This window comes from Polyodon spathula, chromosome 3 (assembly GCF_017654505.1).
Source record: "Polyodon spathula isolate WHYD16114869_AA chromosome 3, ASM1765450v1, whole genome shotgun sequence".
Lineage (NCBI taxonomy): Eukaryota > Metazoa > Chordata > Actinopteri > Acipenseriformes > Polyodontidae > Polyodon > Polyodon spathula.
Genome location: NC_054536.1, coordinates 39119970 through 39138332, shown reverse-complemented (window position 1 = coordinate 39138332; position 18363 = coordinate 39119970). Strand labels below are relative to the sequence as shown.

General features: G+C 34.6%; 1 protein-coding gene across 2 annotated transcripts in view; it reads left to right on the top strand.

Annotated features, from left to right (window-relative positions):
- The window catches only part of LOC121313081 (FYVE and coiled-coil domain-containing protein 1-like), an 85110-nt gene that overhangs the window by 39513 nt on the left and 27234 nt on the right, over window positions 1-18363 (top strand). Inside the window, exons 12-15 of one of the 2 annotated variants that reach the window (XM_041245226.1) lie at window positions 67-216; window positions 2422-2639; window positions 3161-3314; window positions 14077-14166. In XM_041245226.1, the coding sequence (XP_041101160.1) occupies window positions 67-216; window positions 2422-2639; window positions 3161-3314; window positions 14077-14166 (612 nt within the window). The remainder of the gene's footprint in view (window positions 1-66; window positions 217-2421; window positions 2640-3160; window positions 3315-14076; window positions 14167-18363) is intronic. The other variant, XM_041245227.1, reaches the window with a different exon arrangement.

The following is an 18363-nucleotide window of genomic DNA, read 5'->3' as shown; positions in this document are numbered from 1 at the left end:
GTCACATTTCCTGATAAAACAAAACAGATGTTAAAAAAAAAAATGTTTGGCTGTTTTTTTGTGCAGAGACAAAGATACCCTCTGGCAGAAATCGGATGCCCTGGAGTTTGAACAGAAGCTTCGTACTGAAGAGCGCTGGCTTGTTGACAGGGAGACTAATCACTGTCTGGGCTGTCAGAGTCAATTTACATGGTTGCTTCGCCGACACAACTGCAGGTCTGTCAATTAGAAAAAATATATATACATTTTATGACTACTGTAGATCGGGTTTTCAACCTTTTTTTTGAAGCTGTACCCCTTCTGTCGGGAGGTTTCAGCTAAAGCACCCTTAACACTGAATGTTACCACAGCTGCAATAAAAGGCAGAATAATCTGATTAACACGTTTACCTGTTTATTTACTATATACTTGTTCACAAATGTCTGGGACTGACAAACTGCTGGTTTAAGACAGAATGCCAAACAGTATACTTCATTCTTAAAACTTAATTACATGTCTTTGGATGCACAGGATTAAAAGACAATATTTAGGAATCTCTTTGAAACGCATTCACTTTCTATTCGACTAAGTCATTATAAATAATACAAAATAGATGTTCATCACGTTAACATTTACTTCCCACCTCAGCATAATTCTGTCTGCTATTCAGAATGTTTACCGGATCAAAAACATTAACCAAGATAAAACTAAAATAACTAAAAATTCTAAAGGTTTTTTTTTTTGTCTGTTTTTTCATAAAAGTAGCATAAAGTATTCAGAAGTGGATAACTTTCTGTTGCTTTGCACTTTCTGTAGTCTCTTGTGTTCTCTTCCTTTGTTTTTCTTTTGCAAGTAAGAAATGTATTCATTTCAAATACCGAAAACATATCCAACCGTCCGCTATTGCTAAGTGCAGCCACGGTAATAAATAAAGCAAGAACCGTCAAAGTATGAGTATTGTGATTATTATTTATGTTTACCGGCGCATTAATAGTAAAAAATGCAGACACAATGTGCTTTACTAATACAAGTTGAAAACAGCAAAGTTCATGAGCAGCACAGAGCGCTGTCCCGGCACACTCGCCAGACGCCTGTTTTATCAGAGTGGAAACCGACTCAATCGAAGTCGCGCATGCGTACAGGTGGAAAATGTGGAACGTGATTGTTTTTCACTTTGAGCTCTGCAGTTCACTTTCAGCTGCTAAACAAAGATTATACACATTGTTTTAGAGAATATTTAATACCGTTAACAATCCTGATTTTCTTTTACTTTCATTTTTATTTGTGCATTTCTGAGTCGTCATGCAGTAAAAGGCAGAATAATCTGATGACCCTCTGAAGTACCCCCAGGGCTACATGTAGCCCCGGTTGAAAACCCCTGCTGTAGATAGTAATTACCCAGAATAGATCAAATGAGAAGCCACACCTCTCTTAAAGTAGTTGGAGCTAACAAAACAATAAATAAAATCACCTGCACTACAAATGAGCAGCTTTGACAGAAACACATAGAATTGCAAGTTGTGTTTTAAAATCATGAAACCGGGTACTACACTAGGTTAAAAAAAAGTTATCAGTTAGCTTGCCTTACTGTCAGACAATAGGGTAAGTAGCCTGTGGGGTAATGACAGGAAAGATGTGAAGGGATGGAAATTATTTTACCAACAACCAAGAATACCTGAAAGCCAAGCTTGCGAACAGAGATTTATTTAGTATTACCAGATATCATGTTTTAAAATCATAATACTTTTTTGCTATTAACTGTTTCTCTCAGAATTGTACATTTTAGAAGTGTACAAATGGTAGGATGTATGTAATACATTTGTGTTAGCTTTGATGTATATATATATATATATATATATATATATATATATATATATATATATATATATATATATATATATATATATATATTAGGAATGTTTATATGCATATATCTATTTGCACAAATACAGTGGCAAATTACAAGTTTCTTGAATACTTGTATGTGAGATTCTGATTAAATACTTTTTCAGTGTAAATTGTGTTTTCTATAGCATTATCTTAGCTTGTGTGGTATGTCTAGTAGAAATAGATCCTTGCTCATCTAATTAAAAACAGGTAAGTGGTTATTATACAGCAAACTATATTAAATAATTTTTTTCCCATAGAAGTATGAGAGGGGCACCTCGAATGAACAGCTGTGTCTTAAGCAGCCATTTTAATGTCCAGTCTATTTGGCGCTCAGTTAATTCAGTTTTCACAGATTAAGGCAGTATCCAAAACATTTGTCTACTTGAAAAATATGCTTTACCATGGTACCTAGTAATTCAGGTTTCACTGTAGATGGCTAAATAAATACATGCTCTTTTTTTAAATGTAGTTATTCAGGCTAAACTAGCGAAGCAAATATTCTCAATGTGTTTTCCCTGACATTTAAGAATCCTTCTGTTACTTTCTCTTCAGACTTTGTGGTCACATATTTTGCTATTACTGCAGCAACAACTTTGTGATGACCAAGCACGGTGGTAAAAAGGAGCGTTGCTGCAGAGAGTGCTGCATGCAGCACAGTGCAGTGATTGAGAGGTTTAGCCAGGTAGATGCATGCAGTGCTCCCCAAACTCCAAAGGGATCTCCATCCCTCTCTGCTCAAGCACCTCCACGACCAACACCAGGTGTCACAGGTAGGCCTAGGAATGTACTGCTTACAGACCAAGCTTGTCTCTCATCTTTTTGCTGCCTGCTTTTTGTTTCCTATCACCTAAGCTGAATTCCAGCCCCAGCCTCCTGCCTTTGTTTCAGATGTTATTGACAACTGTGTATCTTTCAAGATACATATTTCCCTTAGAAATCTTGGGCCCAACTCACAAAGCTTACACTCATGAGTTTTTTAAATGTTATTTATATTTAATATTTGAAATGTTTGATGAAAACAAACTAGGATCAAACTGTCCTAAGGCATCCATCAAAACTGACTTTAGAAAAAACTTTAAATAAGTAAGCATTGTGAATAGAGCCAAAGTTAGAGCTTGTGTGTTATGGATGGATTTTAAAGTCTGCTACAACATATTTACGTTTGCCTAATGCAGCTATGTGTTTTCTTCATTTGGTTTTTATGTCTGTTGATAACCACTTCATAATAAGTTTCCTTATATGCTTGCAGTATCTGTGACGTGGTGGTCATAGCTTGATTTTGATCTTATAGTTACAGATGACGTTTCAAAGCAAGATGATGTTACCTTTGACATTATCACTGATGATGAGATTAATGGAATCGATGACAGTGATTCTTTGCCTCCAACTGGTGCTGAGGCCCCAGATAGCCTGAAAGAGACATTAAAGCAGGGCACTTCAGAGCCGTAAGTAACATGTTGCAATACATTGTAAGAAGCTCCCAATAAAATCCAACTTTATTGGAAAAATACCTGTCCATCTAGACCAATTGTAAAATGGTTTTCAGTCTCACCAAGGTTTTTATAAGTGTGCTCATACAGTGATAGCCAAAACCAGCTGTACAAATGTCTGAATAACGTGGTAAAACTGAAGTCAATGCAATATGCAGTTTTGTTAACCTGCCCTGTATCGTCTGCATGCTAGAGGGATTTATCTGACTAGAAACTGGTTTGTTACAGATTACTACTGAAATACAGTGTTTCACCAGCAGGTGTCATATGCTGAAGCTCGTGAATACCAAAAGCGCAAAGCTTACACTGAGTTAAATTAATTTTTATATTGTGCTATACGGTTGCTGTAACAGCTTGAATATTCTGAAGCCTACAGTAAGTTCAGCTGAAGAGATGCCTAATAGTGAAAGAAAATGTGTTGTTAAAATGGGTATGCACACCAACAAGCAGAGCAAGTAAATAAATATCCAGCTTCTCATCGGATGATTCATTTTTTATGTGCATTTATGCAATCTACAGTAGTCGTAAATACACGTTCAACATTTATTTTCATTTGCCGCGCAGCTGTGTGTGCACATTTAAGACAGAGGAGTAGTGAATAGGTTTCTTGTCAACTTGAAATGCAATTCTTTAGAGTGAAAATTGTGTGCTTATCATTTTCTGTATATAAGCAGTAAATATATACACAGACTATCCTATTACACTATGTAACACAATTTTTGTTCCTGGGTAGTAAGTGTTATTTCCTAATTGCTTATGCCTCAGAAGTATAGAAAATGGCTATTATTCCCCACAAACTTTGCTTTTGTGACCAGGACAGTGATATTTCAAAATGTCACTATTTCCAATGGGAAAACGGGCAAATGTGTGTCTTTTCGTTCACATAAAGTCAGAAAAAAACAACATATGAATCCAAATTAACATGTATTTATACTAAAGTAATACAAAAATGACTACAAAAGATTTAGAAGTGAGTAGTTTTTCGAGATTTACTTATACCCATAAGAATGTTCCAGCTATTTATAAATGTTGTAAAACCATATATATTAAAAGAATAAATGTTCTAATATAGTTATAAGTCAAATACATTGGATGTACTTTGTTTTTCTTTCTTATTACTGTGATGTTTTGTTTCTGCATGCTGCTGTAAACTGCCTCTGCCCTTTTAAAATGCCAGTCACAGGGAGTGAAATCCAATACCCCTTTCGATCACTGGCCCAGAAAAATACTTCAGTATGATTGTTGTACACAATCACAGTCCTTAAAGGGTTAATGCATTTTCTGCTCTCTTTTGCCATCTTATGGCAGGTCTAGTGAAGTGCAGTTGATTTAAAGTAGTCTGAAAAAACAGGATTACAACAGGTACATAGCTGTTTTTGGCTACCACTGTACATATATTTTGTTTATAGTGAGTATTCTCTAACAGTTACGGCCATTACCAAACTAGAATAATTGGCTTTTAATTGATAATAGAATCAATATTCCAATTTTCCATAATTTTCTACTTCAATCAATCAGGCTGTAGCATTTGCTGACTGACACCATTAATAGTGTAATAGCCATTCTACTTGAATTAAAGATTGTAAGCTAAACCCCATGTGATAATTCTTGAATCATGGAAAGGGGCTTGTTGTGATTCAGAACCAATATCAACCTGTCTTTTAATCACACAATTGCAAAATGTCAAACTTTTATGGTACAGTATAGTTTATAGAGTGTGCAGTTGGTAATGCAGAAGCAGTTCAGGAAACATGTATGGTACCTACATGCATGTGCACCAGTGTCTGTGATGCCCAAAAGTGACACTGAAGTAACACAGAGATGATCATAGTTGGGGGTAAAGAATAGTCTACATTTCCTAGAAGCTTCATTTAAAAAAAAAAAAAAAAACATTTACCCTAATATTGATTAAACACTGTAGTCACACAGAGTTGACATTTCATTAAGGATAGATGGTTGTTTTGTGTTAATTTGAAATATCTGAAAGGGTGTTATCTGTTTATGTAAATTCTACATATTCAGCCAGAGATTACATTTAAAAAAAGCTTGTTTTGGGGGGGCTCCTGAATGGCGGAACCAGCAAATGATCTCTGTGTGAGTGCAGGATGCGCGCTATAGCCTGGAGGTCATCGGTTCAAACCTGGGCTATTCCACAGCCAACCGTGGACAGGAGTTCCCAGGATGTGGCGCTCAATTGGCTGAGCGTCGTTGGGGGGTGGGAGGGTCTAGGTCGGCTAGGATGTCCTCCGACACTGTAGCTCCTGGGTGGCTGCATGGTGAATCCGCATTGTGCAAAGAAGCGGTCGGCTGACGGCACACACCTCGGAGGACAGCGTGTGTTCATCTTTGCTGCTCCCGAGTCAGCGCAGGGGTGGTAGTGGTGAGCTGAGCCTAAATAATAATTAGGCATTTCAAATTGATAGAAAATAACAAAAATAATTGGCAACGGCTAGAACAGGCCTGGGGGAGCTATGACGACACTTTGCAACTTTTTTCTTTTTTTTAATCTAACTTGCATTAAATAAAACATTCTTGTCTTTACATGGATTTAATTATTTTAGAAAAAAAAAACAAAACAAACAAAGTACTGCAATAAACTTTAACTGTCTAGCATTTTAAATAACTTGTATGAAGACATATCCTTATTATATCACTAATATCAATATTTACATTGATCCTAAAGGACTAAAATAATAAGTTGCCAATATGAAGCAAAAAAAACAGCAAATTGATATCCTGCCGGATAAGGAGCACTGTGTGCAACTTTTGTCTGCAGTAATGTTATGTACCAGAATTCAAAAGCACAATACAGCAGTAATTCTCCAAAAGTGTTCTTGTGTGTATTGAACTTTCTTATCATTGTTTAGTGGAATTTTTCTCATTAAAGGTGTTTTTACTACGGTTTTAAAATATAGTTTCTCACCTCTGACATTTTCACAGCACCACTGTTATAGGCGGTATGGTATTTGCTGAGTTTTGCGGCTTCAATTTTCACTCTTGAAGTTAATTTAATTGTCATGATTTTGTACTGAATTTCCTGACTTTTGTAAATGGTAGTAATACTTGTATTTCTTATGTAAGCAATAACCTCAACAGGGCTTGGGTGCGTTGTGAGGCTGGCAGAGTTGGGGTAGTGTATTCATTTGGTAACGTGTTACTGTAATAATAAGGTTTTTGTCAATAAAGAGGTTATATAATCATTAGATTTTTAATGGTAGTAATAATATTGCAGTTACTTTCCGCAAAAAAATAAACAAGTTTGTCTTGTTACTTTTTCTCTGCTATAGACCTTCAATAGTGGTCTTTTCTTTTTTAAAGCCAAAGTACATTTCAGTTCAGTTATGACCGTAAAGACGAACTACTCTTTATTGTTCTCTACAGTTATGAGATATATAGTTCTCTATACGTATTGCTCTATAGTTATGTCCTTAAGTGACCTCTTTATACATGTTGTTAGTACCAATCAGTGGTAACTACGCAGTAAGAAATGTATGTTTCACCAATTAGCTTTCAGCACACAGTTATGTTAGTAAATTCACAATAACACTATTAGCATATTAACAGTTTGTATAAGTAACCTTGAACATTCTATACAGGGGTTGCATCACTCAGTGCTGCTACTTCCTCTATGTATCTTTTATTTAACTATAACAGTTTTGCACACATTCCACACTTTGTAATCTTACGTTGTTCTTGCACTCTTTGTACAAGTCAAATACAAATGCTGGTATTTTTCCATCCTCTGTTCTTAGTCTCTTGGTTGCGCTTGTACAGTGAGCCAGAAAAGCAAATTGGCTCCTACAGATTTAGAGCTGGACTTTGAATAGGTAATTCCAGAACCTTCATTTTATTCTTCTTTAACCATTCTGAAGTAGATTTTGATGTGTGCTTTGGATCGTTGTTGTGTTGGAACGTCCAGTTACGCTTTAAACCAAGTTTTGTAGCGGAGGGTGTCAGATGATTGGTCAATATCTTTTGGTATGCTATGGAATCCATTTTACCATCTATTGGAACTAAATTTAATGTGCCATTAGAGGAAAAACAGCTTCATAGAAGGATATTACCACCTCCATCTGACAGTAGGTATGGTGTTCTTTTCTTTGTATGCCTCACCAGACTTTCTCCAAACATAACGACTATCAGTGTGACCAAATAGCTCGATTTTTTTATTTCATCACTCCACAAAACTTTTCACAAGAACTCATATCCATCATTCAAATGCAGTTTTGCAAACTTTAAGCAACTGTCCTTGTGAGAGTGGCTTTTTCCTTGGCCTGACCATTGAGACCTTCACCATGCAATACTTGACCTGTGGTTGAAACGGAAACCCCAGTGCCACTTGCAGCCAGTTCACTTTTAGTATCTTTGGCAGTCAGTCTGGATTGTTATTAACCTTCCTCACAATTTTTGTACTTGTTCTTTGTGAAAGAACCTTCTTTCTTCCAGACTGAGGGAGCGAGTGTCAGTACCAGGAGTCTTGTACTTCTTGATAATAGAAAGAATAGTTGAAATTTGGATACTCAAATGCTTGGTAATCTTCTTGTATCCTTCTCCAGCTTTATGACAATACATCATTTTCTGCCTAAAGTCTTCAGATAGCTCTTTACTTTTTTCCCATTTTGACTTATTGGTAATGACAGCAATCATCCTATGCCTAACTCTTTTATACACTTTCAGAATGTTCACCCACAGTCCAGCATTTTCTAGACAATACTATCATAGCATCAAAGGGTATGAATGCTTTAAAGTTAAAAAGTAAAGAATAGTCACAACAACTGTTTGGCAGGACAAAACAAAGAAATGTAACGAGAAACATGCAATGAATAATGTAACACGCTATGTTTTTTTTATTAAGTAATAAGTAAGGACAGTATATTACCTTTTTTTCTGAAGAAACGAGTAATAAGGTTTTTTTTTTTTCAGTAATGTTCCCAACTCTGAAGATGATACTGTAGGTGCTAGGATTGACCAATACAATGAAGGCGCTGAATGAGGAGGAGGTTGAAATGGGTGCTAAGTAGCTCTGTTGGAGCTACAGTAGTGGAATGTGGTTGCAATTGTTATCTGTTTGGAAGGTTACCAATGGGTACAAACAACCTTTTTAATGATGTTACTTTTACACTTGAACACACTGTGTTTCGAAGAGCTTACTGCCTTAATGTTTTTTTTTTTTTTTTACTAGTGTTTCTAAGTAACATATGTTTGTAAAATAAACTACACATGTATGTACTGTACTGTAGACATTACATTAATATGGCCAAAAGAAATACCCTGGGGGGAATGCTGGTTTTCAAAGATGGGAACAGGCAGGCAGCAGATATTTCAAGTAGAACATGCAGCAAGTGGTCACCAAGGCAATGATGATAATCTTTTTCTACATTGTATATAAAAATGACATAAACAATACATTGTTTTATTTTTCCTTATTCTTTTTAGTAAAATACCTTTTGTAGCCTATGGTCGGTTATGTGCGACCAGATTAAAAGTTTATAAGGATGAATTCATTTTTTTTTTTTTTAAAAACAGGGTCATGCAAGAGGAATGAGCTCAGCAATTTAATTTAAACTCAAAGAATTCAATTTAGATTAAAAAAAAAAAGTGATCAGAACACTAAGCCACACTTCCATTTTTAAAATAGAGCCCTTTTTTGCTTTTGACTATAAGCTGAATAAATGTGGATAAATAGTTTAAAACTTCTGTTTGTATTAGCGTAAAATCGTACATTTGATCACATTTTGGGCTGGTAATCAACAGGTGGATTTTAAACAAGATACTGTTTGCTGTGTTGCCACTGTCCAAAACTGTTGTCATTTTTAACAAATACTCAAAATCTATGTTTTCCCACCTCAAGTTAAAATTGCACCTTGAACAGCAACATCAATACAGAATATGCAAGAAAGTAAGATTATGTTTATGTAAAGAAGATTAGTGGCTATATTGCTATTTCACTTTTTGCCCTGTGTGTTTTGGAGTCACTGTGTGAAACTGTGCTGGATGACTTGCTTGTTTTTTTCATGGTACTCTTCACTTTAAAAATGTAATCCTCTTTCATTGTTCTTTTTCTAAAACATTTCCCACAGTATAGCATGCAGCTTGGGGTTTACACCAAAATAAAAGTGATTTCTTTATACTCCATCACTTTTTTCCCTTCCACAAAGCTGTAAAAAAAGAAAAAACAGGTAGAATAATGTGCCAGAAAAGGCAAAAAGGCAGATCTAAAGGCATATACAACTCAGTATACCTGATGCTTTCTTAAAATGGAAGTCAGGTAACACAGCAGAAAAGCATGACTACTACTGGAATAAAGAATGGAATAAAAAAAAAACTGTATCATCATTATAACAAAGTATTGTCTACCTTATAAATGCAAGTCAGGAAGCGCAGTCAGTGGAGCCAGTAACCAAATTGATGGGAGAACAACGTTCTGTACAAGGGGGCTTTGTTTCTTCTTCTAGGACCTTTTGTTGATCACACAATAGCCTAGTACTGATCAATAGCAATGGAGACCAAAAGCAGACTGGAGGAAGGTCATGTCTGGCATAATACTGCAGTGATTTTACACACAGCTTCTTCATATGTCCATTTAACAATGATCTCAGTTAGGTAGAAGGGGTGAGTGAACACTAGGAATAAATTGCCAGGTTGGAGAGTTGGGATGCTTTATATTGCTGTAGCTAGGTGATCAATAAGGAACACAATATTATCCTTTCTTTATTTGCATTTCTGCATCAGTACAGTTTAAAAATATATATGTTTTGGGGATTTTTTGGGGTTTTTTTTAATTGTTAGGGAGCGTGTCTGTCAACTTGGAAAGGGAGAGCACCAAAGACTTGAGAGGGACAGATTTACAGAAAACCTGTAACAGCCTAGTACTAGTGTGAGGAGACTTGGGGAAGGCAGTAGATAACTACATCGAGAATAGCAACTTCTCAGACTATAATATTACTAATATTGTTATGGCAGGACTAAATGGTTGCAAAAAAGATATTGTTGGATTTTTTCAGGTGGAAAATAAGGAGAGATGCGTTTTTACTGTAAGACCAAGTATAGTATATTGTGTTATAGTTGTACTACTGAATTATAATTTAGCTGCTGTAGCTTTGAGAGTGATGATGTGTTCTCCAGTGCTTGCAGGGGGCATTGAAGGAGTTATGGGAAAGTCCTGGTTGTAGTACAAGCATGTAGTCAGTGTGTTACTTTGGCAGCTTCAAACTTGCAAAAATATCAGGTCATATTCCTGTTGGCATAATCAAAAAAGGCATAGTCAAGTTACTGTATATCCTGGAGACACAAGAATAAACATTTTCTGGATTGGTTTCATAAAGCAAAAATGTATACAGTTGTAGTCAAAAGTTTACATACCATAATGAAAATTTATAATTTCTAAATATTTCTCAAAAACAAAGGATTTTGGAAAAAATCTTTTGTGGATGAGGGAAAAAAAGTTATAAGGAATAGATGTCTACAATTATTTTTGTCAGCATTTTTTTGCAAAAAATATTCATACCCTTTGATGCTATGATCAAAGGGTATGATAATGCAGAACTTAATTCTATAAAATGCTGTATTGTTCGTGAACATTCTTAGAGAGTATAAAATGGTTAGGCATAGGATGATTGCTGTTATTACCAGTAAGTCAATCTTGGGAAAAAGTAAAGAGCTGGAGAAGAATTGTTTGCAAATGGAACTGGGGTTTCCATTTCAGCTACAGGCCAAGTAATGCATGGTGAAAGTCTCAATGGTTGCAGGCCAAGGAAAAAGCCACTCTTGGAAAACGTCACAAGAACAATCGCTTAAAGTTTGCAAAGCAGCATTTACATGATGGATTTGCGTTCTGGTTAAAGGTTTTGTGGAGTGATAAAACAAAAATGGAGCTATTTGGTCACACTGAGAGTCATTACGTTTGGAGAAAGTCTGATATACAGATATACATCTCTTTGTGATTCTGTGTGATTACTGTTCTTTATCCAATATGGTGAAAAGGTGTTTTGACTTCAGTGAGAATAAATAAAATATAAAACATTTTGAACAGGTTTTCACAACTTCAACCTACTCATCTTCCCATTACTCTTATAAGAAATCTTATATAACCAAATTCTTTACTGTTTTGAATAAAGGTCATGATACCTACAGAACTGTTGTAATGTGGTCAGGCCTAAGCAAAGGACTAGTTCTTTTCAAAACGTGGTAACTTCCAATATTCACAATTTCAGTCAATTTAAATCTATAACAAAAAAAAAGTACATTTTGTGTCTTTACTTAAACAGAATCACCTAACTGATCAGAACAAAATATAAATAACAGTTACAACAGCATAGCAGATTTACATAAATTAATTAACTCAAGGAACTCATTAAAGTTCCTTTTTGCTACAAGTCTTGTGATTGATGACTATGTCCATTCATTTACTTCCTATATTTTCAGCAAAACAATGCAAATGAAAATCAATAAAATGACCAAGCTTTACAGTGCAAATACAGATTGTGGGAATAGTCTGATGTAAGTACTGTAGTCAGAAAGGTTTATTATGTGTACAGTGGATGGGGGCCTCATTATTTTATATTTGTGTGTAAAAATACATAAAATGGTTGGAAGAGTAGTATTTAAACTATTTAAGTGGATACTATTTAAAACTGAATATACCTCAGTATGTCTTTTTTTTTTTTTTTTCTCCTAGTAACATTTGTTTGGTGACTGCCCTGAGAAAGATTAGATTTATTTTTAGGAAAGCTAATGGAAGATTAAATTTCATTGAGACAAAAGTCTCTTTTACAAGAGAGCCCTAGGCATGACAGCAAGTAGTTACAGTATAGCTACAATCTCAACTCAAAAACAGTTTAAAATAGTTTATTATCCATAGCTATAAAAACTGAATAGTGCTAAATATAGAAACACTAAAAGAAACAACAAACGTTTGTCATTTCATTTATTAAGTTTAGTATTTCTATATTATTACCTGCCTCGTCATTGTTTTATACTTTTTTTTTTTTGTTTTGTACAGTTTACAACTGATAGACAGACTTTTACAGCAACAGACTAACTCCCTGCAATCATATGTTCATGTCTAGTTATACCAGGAACATCAGAAAGCATCATGCATTTCAAATAACCAATATTTCCTAGAGAAGCAAGCGTATTTATCATATTCAAGTGTCTATTTTAGAATTTACTGGATTTGCTTTTGATCCTGACTCAGATACAGGGAAGTACTAGTAACATCAGTGGAATCTGTTTTGCAATAGCTGTTCTCCCTTCCTCTACAGGCATTTCTTAATCAGCCTCTAACAATAAGTTTGTGCTTGTACTATGAGCATGATTCCAACTTACTAAATATGAACTGGTTGATATTTTAGCATAGGCCACCTCATACCAGTAGAGCTGGCACTGTACCTCCCCCATCATAATTTAATTGAGCCATGTAAATGGTAAGCTTTTTATCTTTTACATATTAAAGATCTCATAAACAGTGTGGTTGTTTTCATTGTTGAAATAAAGATGTCACAAGAATGTGTCACATATTAGAAGGACATTCGAAAGAAACACCTTATTAATAATTCCTAAGCAAATAAATAAAGGGGAATAAGTAGCCCACTTTGCACAAACAAGTACAGAACAAACAGTCACATATCTTACAAGTTGAAAAACACCAGTATGTATAAATACTGCAAGGTGAATGCAAGGATCAGTACCTTTTAAAGTTCATTTCAACCAAATTATAAAACATCAGACAACCCTGTCTAACAGCTTGAACTGCCCTACAAAGCTTACATTTTCTCCGCAGCAATAACTTGTTTGCAACCCTGCAGTGCTACAATACTGTACTAGTTGGCTTAATGTTATGTGCAGTTTTCTATTTGATTTATTTTTAAATGTACAGTTAAATAAAATATGGAAACATAAAAGATTTATGTTTTTAAACTATAAATCCCCAATAGTGTCACTGATTTAGTGATAAAGGGGAAGGTTTGGAATACAAGAGAACTTCAGAATCCCAGTTCTGCCACTGTTTGTCCAACTATAGTATATGTGTCTCTTGAGCTGCCCTAGGTAAAATAATGTTATTCTTAAATTAAATGAACCCTAATGGGGAAAAAAAGCTGTAATACTGAACAACTCATAACACAGAAGAATGGTGTGAATTCAGTTGCATCAAGTTTGTAGCATTTTATGCTCATTGTTTTGTTGTGCAATTTGTTAGCTTGCTGTGCCACCTTCTGGCACTCATAATATGTACTCAGTTGTAAATACAACCAGGTTAAATGCACAGTGTGAACAGTTTCTCTGCTTGCTTCAGATTTATTAGAAAGAAGACCTGTCCAGATTTAGAGATGTATTTGGCTTGTTTGCCTGCCTTTTGACATTAATGACACCCCAGGACAGATAAGTTTACAGTGGTCTAGCCTCAGAAAGTCAAACTAATTCCAACAAAACAGTAACCAGTTCTTGAATGGTAGTGGTATTCATTTTAGTGGACCAATAATACACACATTTTCATCTAACAATTGTTTTATAGCTGTTACATTGTCATTTACTTATTTTCGGGTGGGCTGATTTTATTTTAACTGCCACTTTAATTACTTCAGTAGTACACGGTGGGTTCTTTCAGAGTTGGGAATATTCAATTGACCAAAATGTTTGAGGACTGAAATTCTGCCATCGTTTAAATAATGTCTCTAACAGTTTAGTAACATATCTAACAATAACATCTCTGCTTCAGGAATGCAAGCTCAGAAGTAATAACCCCAGATGAACTACAACCAACAGTTCAGGATGCTGAGATATACTTGTTGAAGTCTGGAGAACTGACGTAAGTGGATTTTCAAATTATTTATTGTACATAAAAAATGCTTATTTTCAGAATTAGGCCTATATTGTGTTATGGTTAAGCAGATCCAGTACTATTGTTTATTTAATTGTAAAGAAGCAGTTCATAGTTATTATGTTTTTTTGTTTTTTTGTTTTTTGTGCATCACATGTACACAGCATCCTAGTCTAATCACTTGTACTTAACATATAATTTTAATCTAATCCTCTCAATCTATTATTCAACAACATGCGGAAGAATAGCACTTAGTAAAATACGGATCGTCTATGGCTAATTCGTCTTGCGGAAACATTTATAGACCCTCTTATTGTAGCACTACACCATTTCATGCTATTTTAGAAAAGGTTTGATTCTCAAATAATTATCCTGGTGAATGTAATCACTGATTTTCAGTATCTAATGGCTTCATATTTAAAAGTGATCTGAGGACTTCACTAGCAATTTAAATGTAACTAGCCTTCTTAATATCTACTTTGGAAGTGGTCTGTAATTAGATTTCTACTTCTATGGTCAAGCAAATTATTGATTCTGGATTTTTACCAAACCTGTTCTCTCGACTATTCCACTTTCATCAGGAAAATGCATAAATCCAAATGTACTCTGAGGCTTATTACACGAAGGTCATTTTGGAAATTAAATATTGATTTTATTTCACTAATTATGTATGCCAGTGGTAAAGGTTTAATTTGATAACTGACATTGACTTTGCAGTGGCCCATGTTTGTTCTGAATTTTTGATTGTCGGTAAAATTCATGAACCATTAAGAAAATGAAAAAAAAATCACCATTTATCATGGGTCACTTACTCATAACTTTGTGGAAATATATCGAGTTAGGGGTTCTGAAAATTAAACAAAAATGGCAACTATTGATTTTGATCACGTCATACCAGAAACAATAAATTACTATATATGAGAAAAATGGAATGAAAAATTATAGCTGTATTTGAATGATATATTTTTTTTAAATGTAAAATATTTCTTGGCCCATGAACCAATTAATTAAGTTAATAGGATGATCCATTTTACAAAAGATACCGTGTGTGTGTGTGTTGTTTTTTTTTGTTTTGTTTTTTTGTTTGTTTTTTTAAACTGGAATTAGATTTGGTGGTCTATGCACAGGATTATATATGTACATGGGGTTGGTTGATTTCTGATTTGTTGTTTATAAGATGTTTTATCCAATAATGTCTTTGAATCCAAGGAACAGCAATTGGAACAAATCAAGCTTATATCTTCATGACAGGGATTGACCAAAATAGTCACAGACAGAAGAATTAGTGCTCTATACTTAATGTAAGATAATTTAAGAAAACATGTTAATTACATGCATTTAGTGAACATTAGCCAATAATTAATGTGACAGACCAATTTCTGGTAGTATAACAAACAATCTTTATTAAAAAAAGATTTAGAAGTGAGTAGTTTTTTGAGATTTACGATTATACTGTAAATACAGTATAATCGTAAATCTCGAAAAACTACTCATTTCTAAATCTTTTGTAGCAATTTTTGTATTACTTTAGTATAAATACATGTTAATTTGGATTCATATGTTGTTTTTTTCTGACTTTATGTGAACGAAAAGACACACATTTGCCCGTTTTCCCATTGGAAATAGTGATATTTTGAAATATCACTGTCCTGGTCACAAAAGCAAAGTTTGTGGGGAATAATAGCCATTTTCTATACTTTTGAGGCATAAGCAATTAGGAAATAACACTTACTACCCAGGAACAAAAATTGTGTTACATAGTGTAATCTGCAGTGATGACCTCACCATGACGCAGACCTCGTCTTGCCAAGGTCTTGGTCCTAACGCTGCCGGCTCCCTGATAAGTCAGGCGACATCTCTGTAGGTAGCCTGGCTCCCGCCCCATGTATTGATCTGTGTACGACTTCATAATGGTTGGGGAGCAAAACAGACACAGTTGAACAGTTTGTTTAAAACAAAGGTTTTCCCCCAGAACCCTGAAAAGCCTTCCATCAGTTACTGTTTGTGTTAATAATTTTTTTATCTGACTGGTATTTACCATGGCTAGTTTTCTCAGATGGCTTGCATCAGATGGTTTGTACATTAAGATTAACTATACAGTAATTATTCTTATATAACTATATTTTAGGCTGTTGTAGAGGTCAGTTGATCTGACCTCCTCTTGAAGTGGACATCAGCTTGAATCAACAGTACCCTATACAATATTCTAAATATTGAATACATGTAAAAGTACTGTACCGTACATAATAAATAATATGCAGTCAATTATCATTAATATGAATTTCAAGGGACCAGCAAAAAAATTTATCCTATCAGTAATTCATATTATCAGGACTCTAAACCCAAATGCATACTGTCAGTTTTTATTGAAGTTACAGTAACACTAAATCAAATTTCAATGACAGAACAATTAAAAATATTATACATTTAAAAGTACTGTGCGTTTTTTTGAAAATACAGCTGTAATCAAACTTTTTAAAATGTACATTGCAAATGAACTGCATTTGAAACCTGCATGTCCCAGTCTGCTTTTTAAGCCACAAAAGCAAGGCATCCTCTAGATCAGGGTATTGAGTCCTCGTTGGAGCAATTTCTTTCGTCGATGCAAACTGGGAGCTTCCACAGCACAGGGGTTGAATACTTATGCAAGCAAGATATTTCAGTTTTTTATTTTTCTTAAAAATATTTCCCAAAATAAAACCAATGTCACCTTACAGTAATTGATTCTGAGTTTCAGTCTTTAAAAATAAAATATCAAACAGAACTATCTATCTATATATATTATATATAATATTAAAAATATTATACATTTAAAAGTACTGTGCGTTTTTTTGAAAATACAGCTGTAATCAAACTTTTTAAAATGTACATTGCAAATGAACTGCATTTGAAACCTGCATGTCCCAGTCTGCTTTTTAAGCCACAAAAGCAAGGCATCCTCTAGATCAGGGTATTGAGCAAATCAGAAACATTGAGGACTTGCATCCAGTTTGCTGTTCATAAGCCTGTATTATTGTATTCTGGTTTTTTTTCAGAATGGTTGAGAAAGTGTTTGTTGGAATGTTGAAATCTGTAGCAACATCTTTCTTTTTCTTGTACAGTGGTGCATTATCCAGCACTTTCAACACCTCCACTTTCATCTGCAAAGGTAGTGCACGTTTTGAGTGAGCTCAAAGTGCATCATAGGATCTGTAGCCCCCAAACAGCACTAAAATGCAGTACAGAGGTGCTAATGTGGGTGCAAGTTAATACAGTTGCCAAATATCCTTTACACGCAGGTGTTCAAACTAGGGCCTTTCATGTTATTCTTTCCTGGGAGGGCTCCAAAAAGATTTGCATTAGCAGGACATTCATGTTAATTGAATTTCTATGATAATAATCATTCTATTAGGAATAGTCCAAGTTCAACTAATCGTAACTAATTATATGCATAAGCGATAGCAGCATATATATTGTCTTTATATGATTTCTTATTTAAATGGTTTGCCAAAGCTTATGACTCTATTACTTGTGAACAATTGATTGATTTTAATATATATATACACATACATATATATACACCTTCATAACGGTAGTTGTAAACACACACACAATTTCAGATTGTTATAACAATTCTCCAATACATTAAAAGCACAGTGCACATTGCCGTGATTTGCTGTATTTACCTTGCCTTTCTGTCCACTAGGTGGCCCTCTATTCACATACACCACATAAATACTTTGTACAATCAATGATCAAATTGGTATTTTCATGATTAAACAAATTGTGATTTTTTAATATGTATGTGTTTTATTCATACGTTCTGATCCTCAATTTGAATACATTATTTTACAGAAATATTTAAAACCATTGGTTTGTTTGTTTTAAAGTATGGTATGTGATCTTTAGATTTCTAACATCCCCACTGCAGCAGTTTTTTTAAATGTGTATATAGGTATCTGCAGTGGCAGCTGGGGGCCAAACGTTTCGGGTGACTCCGGTGGCGAGACGCAAGTGGGGTCCACAAGCCTCCTTGTTGGAGCGATGCAAAAAGTTTGCTCTGCTATGTCTTATCGTGGCAGATTTTTTGATGGCTTTATTATTAAAGTCAGGAATGTCATCCATCATCTTTTTCAACTGATAACATGAGTAAAGCATTTAATCGTTCAGTTTTCATACATTTATATATATATATATATATATATA